Source organism: Falco naumanni, chromosome 11, assembly GCF_017639655.2.
Source record: "Falco naumanni isolate bFalNau1 chromosome 11, bFalNau1.pat, whole genome shotgun sequence".
In the NCBI taxonomy this organism is placed as follows: Eukaryota; Metazoa; Chordata; class Aves; order Falconiformes; family Falconidae; genus Falco; species Falco naumanni.
In genome coordinates this window covers 22,114,873-22,138,391 of record NC_054064.1, presented here as the reverse complement: position 1 = coordinate 22,138,391, position 23,519 = coordinate 22,114,873, and the positions used below count along the sequence as shown (strand labels likewise).

The 23,519-nt window shown below is 37.6% G+C and overlaps 1 protein-coding gene across 2 annotated transcripts in view; it reads right to left on the bottom strand.

Annotated features, from left to right (window-relative positions):
• PIGK (phosphatidylinositol glycan anchor biosynthesis class K) overlaps positions 1-23,519 on the bottom strand; it is a 68,293-nt gene that overhangs the window by 30,798 nt on the left and 13,976 nt on the right. For both annotated transcript variants that reach the window (XM_040610842.1, XM_040610843.1), the window contains one exon: positions 22,373-22,545. In XM_040610842.1, the coding sequence (XP_040466776.1) occupies positions 22,373-22,545 (173 nt within the window). The remainder of the gene's footprint in view (positions 1-22,372; positions 22,546-23,519) is intronic.

Genomic DNA, 23,519 nt, shown 5'->3' with positions numbered 1-23,519 from the left:
TACTAAGAAGAAAATTAACTCTACCCCAGCCAAAACCAGGAGAAGCCCAGCAATATCAGTGTACTGATGGTCCAAACCAGTCAGAAAAGAACATCGCTCACCTCGCTGAGCAAACATTCAATCTCGTTTGAAGTGCGTATGTGCTGTGTCTAGTAACTGATGCTGAAAGATTTGCCCCTCGGCCCCAGACCTTCCTAATTGCAAGGGAAAACATTTACAAGTGTTTAAAAAAAACCCTACAAGTTATTACTACTCTATGACTAGTAGTTTGGAAACCTGTGACTGCATTTCACAGAAATTTCGAAGAAAATAAAAGCAAACTCTCCCCTGCCACCACATCACACATCAGTTCGAATATTACTACCAGGACATGTTAGAACTATACTTTCAGTTGGATAAGGCAAGCTTGTTCATTTTTCATAACTGAAATTTTATCAGCAGTGCCTAATCTTTACTTAGACTAATTCAACACCACCTGCCAGTGCACAGAAAGTCAGAAAAATCAGCAGGAAGACATTTTAAAAAGCAGAATTAACACGGGAATGTGCCAGGATAGCAGTTCCATTATTTAGAGACCACAATTAGTCTTTATAGCAAAGTTCATGTTTTGTTTATTACCACTGCTCCTTCCTGCTTATGTTGAAATGAAACAATGTATCTGCATTTGTTTACATTGTTACACTTTTCAACAAGCACCTTCTAAAAACCCTGCAATACACACATTTTAAGCCCCAGTATTTCTACACCTACAGTACATATTTCTATTTTTTCAGTTCATGAGTCATGTAATGTACCATCCAGCTATAATTTCTCACGAGACTGCTTAGTTCACTACAAGAATCTGTCCAAGCAGCACTGGCAACATGTTCTGCCCAACTCCATCCTCAGAACTTCTACATGACCCCCTCCATTTCAAGCTTCCTACTTTACTTTTTTGCCACTTTACTCCAATTAATCAATGTATTTAACTACACAGGATCACAGAAATGTTGTTGCAAAGGGACTTTCAGAGATCATCAGGTTCATCCTCCCAATGTCAGATCAGGTCAGCCATGGCTTTGTCTAATTCAGTCTTCAAAATCTCCACAACCTCTCTGTGTAACACGCTCTAGTGCTACTTTACCCTCTTTGCAAAAATATTCCTCCTGATGTACAGCCTGAACCTCCCAATCCACAACCTACAGACAATGCCCTTGTTACTAAAGTTTAACTATCTGTGTAACTGTAAAGTTGCAGCCTGCTATTACATTTCCCACCTTTTCAAGGCTAAGCAAACCCAGATCTCTCCATCGCCTCTCACAGGTTGTGTGCTCTACGCCCCAACCACCTTGTCAATCTCTCTCCACTGTGTCAGCACCCTCCTTGAAGGGGAAGGCCACAAGTCCCATTTCAGGTGGGACTTCGCTAGCATCAAAGAGAAATAACGAGCAATGCTGTTAACCTGCTAATCCTACTCCCCCTCATGTAGCTCTGTAGGCAGCTTGCCTTAGTGATGACGACGGCACTCCCTGTTGGCTCACATCGAACCTAGTGCCCACCACCGCCTCCAGATCCTTTACAGCAAGGGCTGCTGAACAGCCTCTCAGCTTCCTGCCCCTACCGATATGAAATAAGAAGAAAAGACATCCATTGAACTTCTTTCTACAAGTGTACAAAAGAGCACATACTGGTACCAATAACAGACCCAGGTTTTCTTGGAAGAAACATGCTATACACTGGGCACTTAGAAAATTAATAATAAAAACTACAGTTCTGGGATTTTGAGAAATGGTTTACTGTGCAGTCTCCCCTGAACACTAGATGTTGTTTTTGACGTTTTTGGATACAACATGATCAGTAACAAACTTCCATAAAGCAGACAACCGAGATACACCAAGAATTGCAAAACACAATACTACAAAACTTCACCAACTGTCTTCCCTTCTTTCACAGTACTGTTCCTCTCCGTAGCCGACTCCAACAGTCCAACGAGTGGCCACAGCAGACAAAATGAGCAGCACTTCAATCAGCTAGCAGTAAATGCTTTAGATCTCCTGTCAACACATGTACCTAGGTAATATATTACTAAACATATGAGGAGGTCTTTTCCTGACAGAAAGCCGCACAGCATGTATGCAGCTCTTAAGTGTTTTATCAGTCTTATCTTCTGGACCATGATTTTCTGTTATTTAGAGATGAGATGACTTTGTGCACTTTTTAGGTCAGGATTCTGGTTCTGTTCTTGATAATGGCAGATGAAACCTCAAGTTCAAATACAAACACTTAGCTAGATTATATTCTCTGAGGTCAAGGTACTGCAGGTTACCGAGTCTGCTGATGTTGAACAATGACTCTATTAATGTTTGACCCCGTAAAGCAGTCACCCTTTTTCTTCAAATTGGTTTTTTATGGTCTGCCTTTCTGTCCTCACTTATTTCATAGCATTAGGACTAGAAAAGACTCATGTCCTGTCCACTGCAGACCACTGCATATTAACCAGAGTGTCCTATATGAAGTTCAGTGACTTTACAAATTTTATAGCCTTTAAGCCTGAATGATTTTAGTGGTCTGTTCCCAGGAACAAAAGCAACAGCAGGAAGTCATACTTTTCCTGCATCAAGTACACAGCACACCATTTGCCAATATCCTAGCAAGCCTACAAAACTGAGAATTCCCCTGCTTAGCCAGGTAAGCCACAGTATGAGTCTGTGGGACAGAAAGGCAAACTATCTCCTTCCACTCAATTGGATGCTTTAGCAGTTCCAGCATAAGCCAGCTATACCTCTACAAGAAACGTGCCTGGATCTGAGATTCCTGGTTGCAAAGCCAAACAGTAGCCTGGACAAGCCAGTTCTCCAATGTTCCACGACAATTTCTAATCCAAATACTTGACATGAGATCCAGCATCTCGGACACCTGCCAAATCCAGATTTCTGATTACCTCACCCCCTCCTTGCTGGGAAGGGACAGATGCAGTAGCTCGAAGCATGCCACAAGCTATCAGCTCCCTTTCTCTCTGCAGTCTCCAAGGGACAAAGCTCAAGCAAGAACAGAAGCAGCTCTGAGGGCTACAGGCATGTCCCTCTCCCATCTTTCCTTCTCAGTTACATTAAATTCTCTGCAGTGTTTTATTTGTCTTACTGCAAGAGTGAAGAGATAAAATCATTTAATACGAAAAAAGCTGTTTTACAGAAGTTTCAGTGTATTTCCATACTATACTGATATGAATTCTGCAACATCTTAATCCTCAACATAAATGCTAAGCAATGTTTAAGCCATCAGAAATAATCTTTACAATGTAAAAAAGCAAAAGCTAATTCTATGAAATATTAAGTTCCTAAAATATTAATAAGTGCCTTTTTCAAGAACACCTATATAGGTTGGACTTTGCCCACAGTAAAACTAATTTATGAGTTAGGTGAATTATTATGATAACAAAAATGTCTAATGAAGACTAGTATTAAATAACTATCTTTGAAAATGGGACTAACTTCTAAAATTAAACCTTCAGTATTCAGTCATAACATGCCCAAACTTATGTTGACCATGACTTCTTAAGACTGTCTTGCAGCAGAGTATATACATTAAATGGGTTGATTTGTTTTTACTTTCAAAAACAAAAGACAGAAAAAATCCACTTCACACTCTTTTCAGAGGATTATTCATGTTTTTTTGTTGTGGGTTTGGTTCTTCTTTTTTAACAGATGTAAGGGTTTACATAAAAGTGATTTGCAATTTTAACTAAAATTGATGTTCTAGTATTATTAACCTAATCTCCACCTTTATGTCATTCCAGTGGTAGGTTCTTCCATTACTTAAGTAATTCCCTGCAAATGTTTACCTTTTACAGAACATTATATCAGTTACTCTGAACGTTAAGTATCATTATCAGTAGATACTACCAGCAAGAGACTGTGTAAAGCAGAAAACATCACAATGTCAATCTGTCACTCAGCTTTTAGAACTTCAGGCTGTCAATACACCTCATATAAAAAAAACAAAATCTCCAGTGCTGCTAAGGTCATTCACAATCCTATATATAAAATACATATGTGTCTGTGTATGGGCATACACATGCAATATAAAAGGCACTTACGAAACAAAGAAAAGAAGCCAAAGTTCCTTGGTTCATTTAGTACAGATAATGAGGCCACCTGCACATGGAATAACTAACACAGAAACAACTGAACAGTTCTAATTGCACAGTAATATACTCAAGAAAAAAAATCCAAAGTGAGGGAAGCACAAATACAAGCAATAGCTGAAAGACATCCTTCTACAAAATTCTGCATGCTACATTTTATTAAATATATGAAGTCTAGTAAAGAGTTTGCATTCTGTCCTGTACCTTTTGACTTCATATTTTAAATGTTTTGTGGGACACAAACTTGATTTGTAAATCATCTGTATTCTCTCATACTTTCCTGACTGTTCAACGGATCTGTCACCAAAACTGTCAGAGTACTTTGAATGTAAGCACCATGGTAGCAGGTATGTATCTTTCTCATATACGTTCTTTGCTTACCTACAGTGGATCCTCAATTATGAGTGGGACTCCCATACCCTATTGCAATATAAGTAACCAAAACAATAGGCACTGATTTTTTTTCATCAGGAATATCGAAGCATTTTAATATACATATGATGAAGCCCTTCTACTTGCATCATCATATAATTCCACTCTGGTTTTGCAGTTAATGATAATCAAAAGTTTATGATGGCAATTGAGTATGCTGGTCTTCTACCCAAGGGAACCAAGAAAAAAATATTTTATTTCTACTTTTTAAGTCTAATACCTCTGCAACAGTATTTCTATGCCTACCCTATAGAGGCTATACATTTTAACAAAATCTTACTGTAAAACTCAGAGTATGTGTTGACTATTTGTGGCTAGTATATGTATTCTTTATGGCTGCTAGACAATTGAAATTTCATGGCACAGGCTTTTTATACTTTAATGTCTCCCTGCCTTATTTCCTACAAAAAAAAAAAACCAAAATCCAAAAATCTGCTTCTGCTGCATTTATCGAGACTAGGATGGATGCAAACACACTCATCCCCACTGATGAATATATGTCACTTTGAAATGAAAAATTTCCATTTCACTGAATATACTGCACTGTAAAGTCACTACAGAGCTGCTAGTGGCTGCAGTTATTGTCTTATTACAGAGTCCTGGACTGAAACGTGGTAATATAGTATTTACTGATGCACTATATTCATTGAGATAGAAAGGCCTGAAAGACAGATACAGTGGGGAACACAGCACTAAGAAGAACATCTGCTATCTCAGGCCGACTGCTATGCAGCCAACAACATTTTCACTGCAGCACTCACCCTTCAGCACAGGCAGGTGTTTCCTCAGTATCACAGCAGAACCTTGGTGCCACTGCCTTCTCAGAAGAGTTGGCAGTCTGGGGTCTGCTGGGAAGCCATACAAAACCTGGTAAAATACGATTTATGACAAGAAAGCGACACTGCTGATGGCTCTCTGTCAGTGGAAGACCCCAGGAATTTCTGCTTATCTCAAGAATGTGGGTTTGTTCCTTATTCAAATACTTTTGCTACTTATCTCAAGGCTATAAATAAATGTTGACCAACTATCAGTCAGTGCATCTTAGTAAAACCACCATTACACAAGAGGTCTTTTTTGGGGGGGAACAACAATAACAATTATAAATCCAGCTGCTGAGATTATATAGTCTGAATTCAAGACAATGGTATAGCCAATGCAACATAAACTGACAATGTTTATAATATAATCTCCTGCAGGAGTACAAGGAAGGAATTTTTCCAGGTTTGGGGGTTTGTTTTGTGGTTTTCTGGTTTGTTTGCTTGGCTTTTTAAAAAAACATAATAGAACCACTGATCTATTAGACATACCACATTAACCCTTACAGACAAACCACATACATTATATTTAAAAAATACATTTTCTACCAGAACCTTATTCACTCCACTTCTATCAGGACAGTAAATTGACAGTACACTATTGTAACTTCCTGTTTAAAATCTGTTCCTCGTAAACACATAGTTTGAGTCCTATGTACACAATACTGCTGTAAAAATAAACTCAAAGCGAAACGGGCAGAGGATAAACCGCAACAAGAGAAACCCTGACAGAGAATTCTCCAAGCAGATGCTAAGTCTGAAAATGCCTCCGTAAGCCCCTAGGAAGTGTATTTCACAGCAGCCACTTCCGATAGCACAGCAAAACACAGTAGAAGTCCTCTGCATTGTGACACCAGCCTACACCATAAGAAAGGCAGGTATGCAAGTCAAGCCTAAGCCAAAACCAGAATACACTTCTTTCTTCTATGCAGAAAGCACAGTCTAACACAAGAGTTAAATGTTAAATTTTAATAACTATTGTACATAATCACAGATGAAAAAACAAAATATTGTATTTCAATTTAGTGAGACAGCCTTTCCCCACATTTAATCTGGAGAGAAGTACTTTGCAAGGTGATTTATTTGCTTGCACCACCTAGTGGGGTTTAGTTTAACCTACCAAAAAAGTCCTGGCTCAGTCACGTTCCTGCCTTGTGGCATTAGTAGTGACAGACCACATTTTCTCACAACATGCTTCATACTTCAAGCCTGCGTGACCCACTAACAACACTACACTTCCAAGTTTCCACAAATCTATAAAAACATAGCATAAATAGAATGCTAGAAAACAATACCTACTTTGCTGGTATTAATTCTGCAGGAACTTAACAGAGACGTCACAGAAAACTGTTTCACAGTGTAATGAGTTTCGTACGTGTCAACAGTACCTTCTCAGAGCGTACCATACATAATCTTAACAGTCGTAACAGGTTGTGTTATGTGATAAAAAGGCTGCACATTGAGATTTGGAAGATTTCTACAGGACTGTAAAAAACTGATCAAACCTCTGGCAGAGGCAGGCGCACAGCACAAAGGCCTCTGTGTGCAGAAAGGAGGGCTCATCAGAGAGCAGCAGCTACCCCTGATGAAGTCCAACTGCAGCAGGAACAAGCACCTACACTGCCTTTGTCATAACGCTTCCTGGCTGTACACTCCAGTTTGCACTCACAAGCTGGCTGTTTATAATGCACTGCCCCAGCACAAAACTGTACTACGTGAAGTCCAGCCCACTGGAACAGTTCTTTTCTCAGGTCAAAACCCAACTTGATAATTCTTGTCTAAGAATCGATTAAACACACCATTTAGGACTTGTATTTAAACACTGACATGATCCAGAATACATTTTTCTCATAACTATTCCTAAGCAAAAATTCATATACTCTAGTAAGGAATCTGTTGAATTTAATCTGGAGTAGAAATCATGCTATAAGAGGCACTACAGAATGTTTTTTAGATGGGGCAATTAAAAAAACGAGATCAGTACCAAAGGTCTTCTAGATCTTCTACCTCAAGTTTCCAGAGTAGGGACCTTAATTCTTTTTTACATTCATTATTTCAGCAGAGCGTGGCAAACTTCAGAAGTCCTTGATTTAGAGTAAGCCCTACTTAGCAACAGCTAAAACACTAGTGAGTTATCAACATTATTCTCATACCAAATCCAAAACACAGCACTGCACCAGCTACTGAGAAGAAAATTAACTCTACCCTGGCCGAAACTAGGGACACAGTATCAGAGGGTAACTGTGCCACAGCCAAGCAGACACTAACATAGTCCTTTGAAGAGAAGACAAGTGAGGTGGACTGTATTTTAAAGAAAAGATAAAGTGCTTTTTGTTTCTCTGAGTACTCAAACTTTTGTATTGTTTCAATACTCATTCAAAGTACTCTTTCAGGACAGAACATTAAAGTGCATTTTTCATAATCTTCTTATTTGCCTTAAGTTCCAACATGGACCATTTTGTTCCATGAGGACTAAGGTAAAATTTAATAGCCGCATAGGAAGTAGAAATGATATTATGCTTGCAATTTTAGCCCATGTACATCTGATGATTGCCTATCTAAGTCTGCACAACTGTGAAGCAATACATAGGAAAACACTAGACTTCATACCCAGTATCAAATCACTGCAGAATGGTACCTCCACTCAGAAAGACGAAGATGGCCAAAAAAACCCAAAAGCATCAAAGCTCAGCCTTTAAATCGGTCACTGATACTGGAACATCGGTTCAGACACAAGGACACAGGCAACTGGCTATAGAGGTTATTTTACGTAATCTTGCCACGTATGGGCAGCTTACACCCCTAAATTTAACCAACACGTTGATGTCAAGAATTTTAAAGCTGCCTTTGCCACTCCTGTACTGAAGAGTGTGCTATGTGGTCAGTTGACTCAAGGTACCATCCCACGAGGAACTCACAGTACCCCCGCTGTGGAACTATGTTTAGTAAGATGACTTTTGGTCGTGTTTATACCATGGAAGGTGTTTTCAGAGTCTATTCCACCACACAGCTTAAGACTGCAGTTACTCAGAAAACAGTCTGCAGAGAATAAAATTTAAAAAAAAAGGAAAAAGAAAAGAAAAAACCCAACTTATAAAACTTTCATCCATTTTTCACCAAATTCACAGAAGTATCTCCTTAACAGGGTCCAACAGACTCTAACACTAAAACTTTTTTATTAATAGTGGTCCTCATATTTTTATTTTAAAGACGATCAGGGATTTCCAAGTGACAAAAGCTGAGTATTAATCATACTTGCCTTAAAATTTCATTTTTATTTTTAATGCTTTATGAAATGGCCCTCATATTTTCTGTTACATTTCTCCTCTTTTTACTTAGTTTCTGTCTAAAGCACTGGTGGTTACTATGGTAACTTTGGCTTTTTTCCTCTACTGTTCATGCAGGTTTTCATCAAACCCAATGACTTTTTTTCATCTTATCTGCTCTGTAACAATAGTTTCTTTACTAAGGTGCTGTATACTGTACCAGATGTGAATCCTGGTATTTCACAGTAGCAACTGGAAAAATGATGAGTTTTGCTAAATTCTGAAAACTAGCAATTGAAGTGGGGTACTTTTAGGGGGTTCATTTTTTTTTTTTTAATGTCTGGGTACATTCCTTTCTTTCAACCTGTGTACTATTCAGGTAAAATATACTGATGTGTTAATTAGTGAGTGCAAGATACAGCAATTTGTAAAAACAATAACACTTAAGAACAAAGGGCCTTGTGTGGTAACTTTTTGAAAGAAAATTGATCACTGTTGTTTCATGTAGACTAAACAGGACACAACTAAACAAAACGACAACTGAGTCATTCTCTACACTACCACTGCAGATTAACATCAGTTCAAATCTCTCTATCACAGAAAAAAACCAACTACCTCTGGTCAATTAATAAAATACTTCTTAAGATTAGCACATAGTCTGTTTTCAAGTTGGTCTACAACCTAAAGGAAACAAACTGCATATGCCAACAAACAAATGAAGTAGGTACAAAGGCTTGAGCCATTTCCAAACACTCTTCACTAAGATCCTACTTCAAATTATTTTTCCAAGAATATTTAAGTTTAGGGCTAAATTCTTCAATGCAGATTTATTCTTCAAGTTTTGCTTTTCCTGGAATTAATGCACAGGAGATGCTCTCTTCATACTTTCTACAGGATAATGTCATCTTTTTCTGCTCCAGATAGGAAACACCTCTCAGGAGTACTTAGCACCTTACTCAAACACAGGGATTCAGTCAGACCAAGCTGATAAAAAAATTACATAAAATTCAACAAACATACAGGACCGAGCATCAAAAACATAAAACCACACCAAGCCATAAGCAACAAACACACTGGCTACTTCACATACTAAATAAGGTCCAAATGTAGCATTTCTGGACTAAAGTTTTACTTGATTATGATTCAGATCTGGCCCCTAACTTTATACTCCGTAATGTATACAGGCAAGGCCATGCTGGAGGCAGTTTGGTCCAGTTCAGTAGAGTAGGTTATTGAAACAACCTCTGGTAAAATTAATTCCCCTTTAACACTGTTGTCCTCTTAAGCAATATCAATAATATGAGCAAAAAAAATAGAAAAGCTTTACAAACTAAGAAAATTACTATCTCGTATTATTCAACCCTGAGAATGATTTTGCATTACTTTCTTTGGGGATGTATTGCATTCAATATCCATTTGCCTCAACAATAATAATTCACCTTTTTGTCATGTATTATGGATATGGAAATTTTTCTTAATTTCAGGTTTTATAACCAGACGCATATTATGATTTTTGACTTGGGTAGATGGCTAACGTGTATTGCTATCATTTCCGATTATACTGATTTCCTGATTCCCTCTCCTCCTATTAGCTTTTTTCCCCCTTCAGTTCAGTTTGAAAAGAAGCATACCTTAAAACTACTCTTATTTTACAAGGACAACTACCAGTGAGAATAAATAATCTACAATTTGCTTCATTTCAGCAATTTTGTTTCTTTTCAAATTTCTGGTGAAGTTAGCTTTATTATATAATTATTCTTCTGTACAATTCTGATTACATTTAGCAAAATAATCTGATTACTAGATGAGCACAGTAGGCACAAAATGCATTAATACATTAATTATTCCCTGTTTCAATTTATATTACACTATCTTTACTGAGACTTCAGTTTGTTACCACGTACAGGTTGCATATTCGCTTGGCACATTAAAAGATCGTGAGATCTCCTCAGTAGGTGGTATTTCCTTTCTAATATCTTTACCAGCCATAGTTACTACAGCTTTCTGTTATGCTCATAGCCAGATACAGGCAACAGTTGCATAGTGATTAGGTCTGTTCCATAGCTGCATTTTATGATATAATCACTGACATGTAAAATGAGCTTCCCCCCAGCTTTTTTCCCCAGTCTCAATATGTCTTGTAAAGAACTTCATTTTACATCCAGAGAAAGTGGAAAGAAACAATTAGAAACAATTATCTAGGATATCTAAAAACTCGATTGTACTACCATAAATAAATTCCATCTCACACTATTAATCACTATTATTCTAAGTCATCTCTTCCATCTATTATTAACAGCCATAAAACTCACATAAGTGCACACAAAATTCAATATAGTGACAATGATAATCTTTTAAGAACTGCACTGTAATTCTAAATGGTTTATATTTACTATTAGCTGAACTTAAGAAGAGTCATCATTTGGCACATAATTACCAAACAACTCATGTATACTCTCTCATGGTGTTAAAGAAATTGTTTGCATAAAGCCCTGATAGTGCAATGTAACAAGAAATTTGTGACCAGTAACGGAAGCCGCCTGTTTGCAGAATACATACACCACCAGTATATTTTTTTTTTGTCCCATATTCCGTCACTAAACTGGAAGGACATCCCCCTCCATAACCTTTCAACAGCTGCTGGAAGCATCCCCAAGAATAGCAACTGGGGAACCTGTTTTAATGGTGCTGCTTAGATGTTTGCTCATTAGTAACCGAACAGACAAACACACATCACTTAAAATACAATTATCACTATAAAATACTTAGAACAACCACTGATGTAAAACACCTACCACAGCTAGAATAATACTTTCTCCAATCCTAAATTACTTTATAAACCCACAGATTAATATGTAGTCTAATATTTTTCAGTAGTGCCATTAGATTTGCAAACCACATAGAAATATTCTGTTTTAAGGACAATTTTCCATCTAACCACATTTTCTGTGCACATACACAGTTTCCAGTTTTAAAACATTACAGCAGACTGCAGATTTATTCATTTTACAGATACACCATATATTTTTATGGAGACATTTGTAAAAGCTCCTAAACATCTAATAGGATAGAAGTCAGCTCAGAATATTTCGTAATAAAGTACCTATTAGTAAAAACTGTATCAGAGGGAAACCACACACAAAGGGAAAAGGAACTAGGGCACTCAATATTTGACAGCTAAGAAAGAAACAGAGGTTACGTCCTCTATGGCTGAGATTTAGAGCAGTTTCACTTAGTGGCTGTTCTGCTCCAATTCCCCAGATAAAATTTAGACCTACAGCAAGAAGTCTTCATTCCTATTTTATTCTAGTGGGAAGTCATGGTTCAGACTCTTAAGTAACCAATAGAAAAAAAATACTAGTCAGCAGGGAACTATGAAGTTTAAATATTATGTTACAGTTAAATTGAGATAAACCTTACAGTAACTACAGGGTTCATTATATTCTCACAAACTAAAATGAGCCATAAATTGCTAAATATGTAGAGATATAAGTTTTGCCCTACTATTTCAAACAGAAAATATTACTGAGATTTTAAAGCAGCTGAAACATGCCTATGGCAACATGTCTCACTTGCAGGTAACACAGGACCAGAAATCATCCAGGAATACAAGTAACCCTTTCTGATTTTTATCTCATTTGAATTATTTCATACAATTACAATATCATATTCACTACCCCACCTGTCAAATTTAAATACATCCTGTGGAACTACAGGAAAAACACACTCTTATCTGCTTCTTTCCCACAGTTTACACTGAAGTAATCTTCCCGATTGCATAGAAAATCTAACCATTCCTATCTTTCAGAGCGCCACGCTGCTCAGGAGGAAATTCAGATGTATAATCTGCAAGCCAGATTTGTCCCTAGTTTAGGAAAGCTTCTGCCAGCAGAACCATCACCCTGGGCTGCAGTTCCAGGAAGGCAGCCATGAGGAAAACATATTGGCACCAAGCAGCCCTTGCCCTCCTGTCCTTCTAAGAGCCCATATGGGCTCTGCACAAACTGAAAAGTGAGTCCTGCCACCCAGCAGGACACCTCCAGCCACTCTGGCTACAATGTCCCAGCCACAGATTAACTCTGCCCCCTCCATGATACAGCGTCCTCGGTGAAGAGCAGAAAGACCATCTGTTCTCTCCTTGCAGTTAATCTCCCTCCCAGTGAGGGCAGCAGTCTTTGCTATGCCAGTGGAGTACAAGTTAAACAAACTAACAAATGGGGCCAGCTATATACCACATACCAGCTACGGTATGGATATGTTATGTGGGATATGCATTTTAGTGGCTTACTTTGATAGCCAATTTGGATTTTCTAAGCAGAATAAACAAGCCCTGCTTTGGCTTAAGAACATGCCAAGTCCCAGGCCAGCAAACCTACTTTCAGTAACAGTTAAATTGATGGGGGTGCTCAGATTCCTCATGTTCAATGTGAATTCAAACATTCTGCAGAGCAAGTACAAGATGTAGCCCACTGCTACAAAGTACCCTTCCACACACTTTCTGAAGCTGAATCCGAACATCTGTCATTTATCATTCATCACTGAAAAATCTAACATTTCTTTTAATATTGAGATAAGAAACATAACAGTGAAAGCATACCATCAATTTAAAGATTATAATCTGTTGAAGATTATTCTGAAAGGTTAGCAGCATTTTTGCTTATCCCTCAAACAGTGTCTACAAACGTACCAATACACGGCCAATGTCATTGAGTCTTTTCCTCTGCATCTGGTCCCTACAGAATTGATTTTTTTGTGGGTTTTTTACGTAGCAATTACACAGAGAATTACACAGAAAATATCACTGTAATATCAAAAATGCAGCAACAAGAGGCAGGAGGAAGGTGCAACACGGTTAACTGTTTCAGTTTCTGATCAACCATTCCCTTCGCAGTGGAACAGATTTGTATGTCAGGTAGACTTCAGCAACAATTTCTTTTTAACCAGCAGGAACAGAAACTTAAAATAGCTATCATATAATTCAAGGAATTTATGCTAAAGCAACTACAAATACCAATACTCAACATTTATTCTTCCCTTCACCACAGGAAAGGAAATCCTAGTCTTCACTGTTGTCTTGCCTTCTCTTGGGAACTACTGGATTGAACTACTCATGCCACAACACGAAACACCCTCCCTCTACAAATCTGCTTCCAAATTCTCACTCCTACCAGTCACCAGAATGCTATTCAGGTAATGCTGTGCTCTCACTAATTCCATATACTATGTACAAAGTGAAAGTGGAATTCCCTAAACAATACTGGTGGTTTCAATCTATATTTTTTGGAGGTCCAATGATTTGAACTAAGTCATAAGAAACATAAATATAGTTTGGTTATATAAAAACCTAGTAATTTCATTTTGCAATGAAAACATGTTCCACTTATGATATAAGAATATACTGCTTTCAGTGGCAATAAATTCTGGTGCTGTATTACAAAATATGAACACGTCTCTACACATGCACAGTAGGAACTTTCAGTTAATTTCGTAAAACAGAAACCCTGCCTGTCTTCATGTTCCAAGTTAGACCTGACCTCTAGGCCAACGACTCAGGGGTTTTCATGCTTTTTAGTTCTTTTTTCAATATTACGTAAAGTTGTGGCCAATGAGTTTTGCTTTTAACAGTAACTGGCACAACAGAGATGGGCTGTCACCATTCTATGAAAGCTGAACATCCACAGTTGCCACTATATTCCCTTGCAGCCCCAGGAACCTCTAAATACTAACTGCACTGCCTTAAGCTTACTAGGATTCAAAAGACACTACAACACATCCAACCCCTGAATACCTATTCCTCTAACTCCCCTTTGTATCCTACTTTTCTCTTTTTCCACATCAGAGGATGCAAAATGTTGTACTTCATTACTTCTTGTTTGTTGCTCCTGTTATTTATCAATACAAACCTTTGGTGCAATCATGGTTTCCTCCCTGCAAAAATGCTGAATAAAACCCATTTTGCGCTAAGATCTTTGTTTACAGAATAACTTTCTTTTCCTGAAAGATCAATCTTACCACGCAGATAATGTTTTGTTGTCCTACAGATTTCAAACAATAATCTTTGCAGTAGCTCAGGCACTTTGGTAGACATATTCAGCATCTGTTGTTTTCCTTCCTACAGTTTCTATAGATTTCTGATACCTTTGACCAAGCACATAAAACAATCTCATTTTATGAAGTTTAATATTAAAGTGTTCAGCAAGCCATCTGTAACACCATTTCCTTATGTGATCAGAATCACCTTTTGTAACCACCTCTAGTTTTCTCTCCTCTTTTGATGCAGTTGTGGCTTCCTTGCTCTTCTGTTGCCAGAAATTTGCACTACTTCATTCAAACAGCTAGCTGAATAGAAAAGAGATACCTAGCAATTATGCAATGCTTTTTTTGGAGTTCAGCTTTTCTCCTCTCACAACTCACATTTAACTTTTTTTTGCTAAAGAACTAGGGCCCTTAACATGCTCACCATGAAGCGTAACTTCTCTTAGTAAAGCCTTCAGCAGTAAGCAGTGCAGAAAGACATCTTACTACCTTCCAGACCATCATGCAGCTTACCAAAATCAACAACAGGGCTTCAAGGACTTTTATTTAAGTAACAGATTTAATAGCTTTATGACAAGAGCTGTGGTCCACCGAACACCAGACTTGAGAATTTCTCAAGTCTCTCCTATTGGAAGGGCTGTGAAATGCAGACAGAGATCATGTTACGGTCTTTCAGCCATCAGTTACATAAACACCTTGTGAAGGCAGAACACCCCTTTCTCCCCCACAGCTTTGCACCACACATGAATCTTCAGTGGCAGAAAACTCTGACCAACCATAAGGTAATCCCTCAGGTACTCAAAAACACGTGTAAGCTTTCCTATGGTATCAAAACAGGGCAAGACTTAAGAGCATTTGCATATGCCTTAATACCATATTTAAAAAAAAACCCACACATTAATGTTGCTTGAGTCCCACATACTTAGTGTGCCCACATTATTTTCTGGCACATAAGGAATGCTAATGTGTGCTTGGCCACTAAATTTCAAAGACCTAACAGTCACATAATCACTATTTCAAGCGGCCTGTTTGCTCTTCACCGCCAGTTTTTCTACCTCCTAGAAATTTTCTTCTTAATCACACAGAAAGTGTATCCTAACATCAACAGCAGTTCCAGTAGTTCTCTACAGGAAGTAAATAATAGCATGATAATTTCAATACAATTCTATTACTATCTCTAAGTGCTGAAAACATACTAAAATTACATTAAAATATTTCCTGGTCAGACTTATGACAAATACTACAGCTGTTTGCATGGTCTTCTTGAGCAGTAACATACAGTACACAACTACAGAAGTACCTCTAAGAACAGACATTAACTTGTATTTAGTACCTGGACAGCAAAGCAAGATCAAGCCAGGACCTCCATATAAAGAGCACTAGAAAGACTAACGAGCACTTCAGAAGCCTAGAATTACAGAGCAGCCCATTCAACTGCAAAAATAGCATGTAAAAATCACACAAGGGAAAAGAGGTGAAGAAGAAACAAGGCAAAATGAGAGTGCTACATAGGAAAGGTATAAAAAGTAGTGGATAAAGGAAAATGAGATAAAAACCCTAGATTGATCATCCTATGATTTCTTGAAATTCTCAGCTATCTAGATGACATTAAAATCTACAAGGTTTACTTAAGACCTCGTTCAAAATCTGCCATGCAACAATTTTAGACGTTACCTGTCCATTACCTACCACTATGAAGTGCACAAGTCAATTGGCATATGCAAGTCATTTACGAAGAACATGTGGCTTTTGGACTTGATTCAAAGCTGAAGTTGATAAAAATACCGCCACTGACTTGCATGTGCGTCACAACGCCTCTACAGACCAAGGGATTTCTTTTGGTATCAATGCCTATTAAAATTATACATAGGAATAACTATACACAGATTCAGCAAAGTACTGTTCTACTGAAAACAATGTGAAATAATAGAAGCACAACATGGTACTAATATTGAAGGTTTCTCATAGAACTAGTAGAAGAAATGCATCCTGCATTTCACACAAAACTTCACTACAAGTGGAGGAAGAAGGGGGAAAAAATAAACAGCCAAGACCAAAGAAAACCTGACACAAGAGCCACAGTTTTGCAACAAAACGCATTGGGGTTTTGTTTTTTCAGTTTGGTGGGTTGTTGTTTGTTTTATTTTGGGGGTAGTGTTTTTGGGGGTTGGTGGGATTTTTTGAGGGTTTTTTTTCCAAAAAAAAAAAATCAAAATCTGGCAAAAAGCATGGTCAAAAAAAAACCTTTCCAGTAAACAAACAATATCTTGTTCAAAGCTGGTTTTTAAAATATCTTGTTAAACAGGGACTAGGATTACTAACCGTAACACTTCAGTGTATTTAAAGGCTTCCCAACACAATTTGTACCTGCAGTTTCTTTTGATGCTGTCAATCATCCTTGTCTATTTTATACTGGTATTATGTTAGTGAACTTGTACTCCCCTATATATTTTTTTCCCTACTATAGCCTTCATTTTAATTTTACTTGCATTGCTTTGAAAAGTTCTTCTACACTAACAGGTATTACAGCATATGTATATATTGATCTAGCTTTAGGCAAGCAAAGAAAAGCCAAATATATTTACAAAACACTTGAAGAAATATAGCAGTAATATTTAACAGCAAGTATTAGTTCACCCATCTTTTTTAATTTCTTGTAGACTATTAAAATACACTCAAAAAATCCAATCCACATTTAGAAATTCATTGTTTTAAGACAAAATGTAAGACAAAAAAAAAAAAGAAAAAAGAGGAAAACACACTATATGTGTAACATTACTATGTTTACTAAAGAAAAATAATAAATGAATGATGAAATCCATCTGACGATGTTTCTGGAAAAACAATGCTACCTGGAATTAATGGCTTCATAATCCCACTGATAATTCAATGCAGGTTAGTAGAGGCCTGCTAATTTGTAAGTACTTTTTCTATTTCTACACGTTACATCTCCACAAGGATGCTGTCAAGTGGGGAAAAAATCTCACATTATCCCCTCAAATTTATACCAAACAAGAAAAGTTGAACTTCTCCTTTCCATCCCCATCCGAAGCAAGTTCAAACCGGTCACGGGCGGGGAGCCCCAGGACCCCCCACGGCCAAGCCCCCCTCCGCACTCTCCCCCGACAGCCCCGAGCGAGCGGCGGCGCTCGCCCGTGACGATGCTGCCACCTGCCGGCGGCGGCCGGGAAGCGCCGCGGGGCAGCGCCGCGGGGCAGCGCCGCAGCCTCCCCCCCCCGGCGCCCGCCCGGCCCCGCGGCGCCGCACCGGCAGCCGAAGCCGCTTTCCGCAAGGCAGCGCAGGTGCTGCCACCAGAACCCAGCAACCGTCATCTGTCACAGTCTGCGCATGAAGAATAGGCGGAAAATACAAAGCGTGTGTGTGTGTGAAGCCAATGTGAATTTACCGCTGACGTAACAGCAAACAGGGATGCAAACGACAACTGGGAATTTCTTGGAGAACAAGAGCTTTCAGAAGTGGCCCTAAAAATTATTTATAAAACTTACAACAATTGCAAAGCTAGAGGCATTTGGTCAAGAAATGAACGGTGGTCTTGCAACAAACCCAGCCTTTTTATTTTAAGAAAAGCCCACTGTGCTGAACAGCATCTACTAGCCAAAATGTTACCTATTGATTCACAAAATTGATCCCCATGGATTCAGGAACACACAACAGCAGCTTTACTTATTAAGTACATCAAACTGAAAATAACTGGTGGAAAAGAAGAAAGGACAGGAAAGAGATGGAAAAGAGACACTAACACAGAAAGATTGAGAGAATATTAGCTATTAACATAATGAATCAATTACAATTACACTGTTGCACAAGCATCCTTCCTAACACAAGTGGCCAATTTATTTATTTTTAGGAAAACAGTCACTGCCAGTAGTACTACAATTCTTAACAGAAGTACGAAATATGAAGCCCAACTCTCAAAAGCAATGAAACTAGGATGGTTTTATATGACATTGTCTTTAATTCACTTCTTACTACCCTCAAGAGAAATATTCATCTCCATTTTTACCAACCCTTTCTGCTGACACACATCTTTTTCTCATGAAAGGAGCTGAAAAGGAGAGAGTGTTCCAACTGGCTGTAGAGTTAGAATCCAACTTTAAGAGACACACTCCTCATTTATTAGATGTGCAAGGCTCCTTCTCCAAAGATGCAGGATTTCTTCTACTCCTGAATCTGTACTTTTTGCTGTTGCACTGGGATTTAGACAAAATATAATCAGGTGATGCCCCAGAACCCCTAGACTGTCAGATTTTCTGCTAAAATTGGCAGCTACAAAGCCAGTCACAGCTGCAGTAGCTTCAGAATGAGCCCTCTGAAGTGAATATAGCTTAGATTGAAACTGCTATGAAGACAGGAAACAGCAGAGGATTCTTATTTTTTTTTAAGCTTTTTACTCACAATTATTCACCTACCACTATGTGGATAGAAAGAAAACCTCTTCTTTTGGTTAATTAGTAGTTGTTGTTTGCAGGAGTCTCAGCCCAAGCCAAAGGTAACTTCAAAGGCCTCATTCATCAAGCATGGCTTGTGCTCAACGTGAAACTGCCAGTTCTGATCTGGTGGCACAGCTACAGCTCATGCTGAGCTTGGGAGTGGATCCATATTATAAAGTAATTGCTAAGCAATTGTGTAACAAAAGAACAAACTTCTATTGAAAAGATTTGGCAAAGTCACAGCAGTGGGTTAGATGAAAACTTTAACAGTCTGCCAGCAGCAGTACTATCCCAATACATGTTCAGATCCCAACATTTGTTCACATCTCATATGATAGCATCTTCTTTACCCATTATCTGTGTATTTGGTGGCTTATTGCCTCGTTAATTTGTTTTTTAATGCCCTTATCTGCACATATGACACCTGTAACTTTAAAACAAACAAATCGGATCTAATGTGGGCTACTTAAGACTGCATCACAAGAGTTGAGGTCTGTATTTCATTTTCTGGTTATGCTCCGTAACATGATTCTGAAGCATTCCACTGCCACCAGTATGTAAAAGGGGGGAAAAGAAGGGATCAAGTCAACACTGAAGGAAGAATAAAACAAAGAAAAAATGATTGATAAAGGAATGAAGCCAAGAGACCATATCAAATATTAAACCAATAAAACCTCTGCGTATTAGCTTTTAGGAAAAGAAAGTAACTGGAAGATAATACAGAAAAAAAGGAAAAGACTTAAGATTCTGCACAGATTTTGTCAGAATAAAAAAAGATCTCCACACTCAGCGACCAATATCATACATCAAAATTTGTATCAGTGGTATATACTTGTGATCTATCAGATACTTCCTGGTAAACACTTCTTGCGAGCCCTTAGGAGGCACAAGTACAATTCTACATGAGTTTTTTACTCTTCACAAAGGCTTTTAAAACAGTATTAGGCATGAACAAAAACAGAAATTATTAAAAATCCTGACAAATTAGTCACAAATAAGCAGCTTGGTTTAGATCTCTCCCAATGATGCCAAAAAAACAAACCAGGCTGTGCTAGCCCATCTTCCCTAGCAGTTTTACATGGAGTGCAATCTGGGGTGTCAACGGCCGTCACACTGCCAAAAGGCACAGAATGGTTTAACTAAGCAGGTTAACAATACACACTTACATGCTTTCATTCAAGGGTCATTCTTACATTAATATGGAACAATTTGGGTAGTATCTATTCAAAAACCACATAATTTTTTAAGTGTTCTGACTTCTTAACACCCTCAGAATAAGACGTGTGTAACATTTATAATATTCTTTAAATAAAATCAGACTAATGAGTTCTTGCAGAGCAGACCCTCCAAAACTGCATTTTTAAAAATCATTAACATTTTTAATTAATAAATTCACTTCAAGCTATAATCCTTAAATTTGTTGTAGCGAAACAGATCTGTCATAGCAAGAGGTACTGACTTCAGAATTCTGTTTAAGGAATTTATTAAGCACTCCACATCACTATCTATACAACTATGCTACAATTTTTCAGCACTCTTACAAAGTCCATACTTCTCCGTTAAGAACATTCTCTATAAACTCTTCCAAAGTGCTAACAAAGAACTGAGAAATGAAGTACTTTGTTGGAAAATTGTATCTGAATATAGTGCAATGAGTAACTTTTTCACAAGACCATTTGAAAACGATCACACATGTTTACAGACACGAGGCAGTGCTCCATAAGCTGCTGCTGTGTCCTCCTGTTCCTAGGCATACACATTCTCAAACTCTCTCAAGCTAAAGAAGAATTGGATTTAGCTATTAAACCAGCATGTTCCCATCCCTTCCAATTTCACAGACTTAATGGGAATTGCCATTATAATGCAATACAGCTTTCATTAAATATCAGTACATTTCACCAGGATAATACTCCTCTCTGTGCACGAATGCCCATTTCTCAACACTGCTTCCATGTGTCAAATTCAGTAGGGTGTCAGATATCTAAAAAACCTTCATATATCAGATTGACACCAAAGTAACTCAAAAATACAAGCTCAAAATCCCAACCGGTCATTTCCTGTTTCAGAACAGTGAAGTCATCCAAAGTCTATTTCTCCTTTTTATCATCCACAAATTAAATCCCACATAGGTCAGTTTTCATCATAGTTTTTGACTGGTAAAACATCTGTTACTTGCCAAAGGCTTTTTTTATTCTTCAGAGAAAAAACACATTTAGTGTCACTAAATACTGTTCTAAACTAAGGATTCACAAAATTAGCTTAAGCTATATATGGTTAGTACTAATGTGCATGATGCAGATAAAAATACAGTATGAAAATAAAATACATGAAATACACTAAACCATGTAGGATAATTATGAGAACCAGAGTTACTGTTATTTTTATAATTAATAAAACTGCTATCCACTAACTTGTTCTTTGGTTTTAGCAACAGGAAACAAGGTAGACAATAATTTAAATAAATGTATGGATTGAAAAATATTTCATCCCTGGTATAGTAGACTATTTCAATCTTCCATCCCCCCGCCAGAGGACAGTATCACGAAACATAAAAGATGCAACAGAAATGGAAGTACAATGACAAATAAATTGTACAGAACAAGCACATCTTCCTTTACATGTTCCCAATAGGTGGCAACAGAATACCAAAAATATAAAGAAGTTTGTAATTCTTTCTTCAACCACAAAGTAATGGAAACTGTTACAACTTCTATTGATGAACCTGCACCAGCAATTTTATTCAAATGAATCGCTGCATCTCAGCAACAGAAATTCTCAGGACAGTTAAATGTCAAAAGCCAGAGAATTCCCAGAACAGAAACAAAGCATTTATTAAAAGGCTAGTTGTTATGAAACAACTACCTGATGGCTTATACTCTGAGCTTATCCGAGGGAGTAAACTATTACAAGCAGGAATTTACAGTAACAAAATGTTTCTGCACATTAAAGAAGAAATGTTAAGTAAGAAAGTAAATTTTAGACTAATTTTGTTGTTGTTGTTGACATCCACACCTTGGTCTTTAGCAGCATTTGTTTACAAGCCTGAATAAAGGGGTGAGCATATTTAAACAAAGTTTTCAGCTGACAAACCCCAACTTTAAACACAGTAGCAGGTCCCTGCTAACTAACTCCCTGATTCTCTGTAAAAAATTACAGGAAATCAGATTTCTTCTTTCCTTGACAGTTATGGACTATTTTGTTTCTGTGGCACAGAGCTATACAAATAAAGTCTAAATAATGACTACTTACTTGCTTTCAAAACCAGCTAAGTCACGGTCCAAAGAAATTGTCTCTGTCGTAATTTCCACCTTCCTCACACTGCCAAAGAAGTCTGTTATCAGAACATTTTGAGGGTCTCGCTGAAACAGATCAGTTCGGTGCCCAGGCGTGGAAACGCACAAACTTTTTGGACAGACCTGAAACTAGAAACCAAGATGGACAATCATATCCTGTCCCACATCCATCAACAGTCTCTACATACACCTTCCAGAATGAAATCACTATAAAAATAAATACCACACAGAACTTGCATTAAGTTCAGTACAAGCTCCACAGCTGAAACAAATGATTGAACAAAACATTAAAAGGCATAAACATCTTAATTATGCTTTTCAGAAAACCTTTATTTCACAATTATGCCATTTGAGTTCAGAAATGCTTCTGTGAAAACCAACCATTAGCTACATCTGATTAAATGCACAAACGTATTTCTGAATATAGATGCAGCAATGCTGCTATAACCTTCCAAAAAGCAGAAGAGGGTATAAATTCTTTGTATTTACCAAAGGGAGGCATTAAAGATTAAACAAGCCTTGATAAACAGGTAATATTAAAGGCTTCACAAGAAAGCAAGAATTAACATTTTGATCAAAAAGAAAAACATCGTAGCCTTATTTCTAGTTTATAGCCTGCAAATCAATGCAGAATTAGGATCTTCAAAGGTGTTTTATGTACATTAAGTTCACAGAGACATCCTGTAAAACCTAAAAATTAGCTATATACTGTATTATTTAATTTACCCATGTATTTTGTGTACATATCAGATCCCGTATGTCCAGCATACACTGCAATGCCTGCAACAATACTAACAAACTGTTTTCAACCGACTCAATTCTGTATAAAGGTACATTTGCAGAAAATAATACAATGTAACAGTGACAGATTCGTTGTAGCATTTAAAGTATCTGACAAGACAGCATGCCTATTAAATAACAATATTGTCCTGTAACCAGCAGATACTCAAGGCAAAACCAACACATTTTGGACACAATGCTATTTTGCACAAGTCCTACCACACTTGCCACAGAAGTCTCTAATTAACTTCCCATCTGAAGAGATTCCTTATTTCAAGGGATCTCGTAAGACACAATGTAATATAATAAATAATAATTGGTCT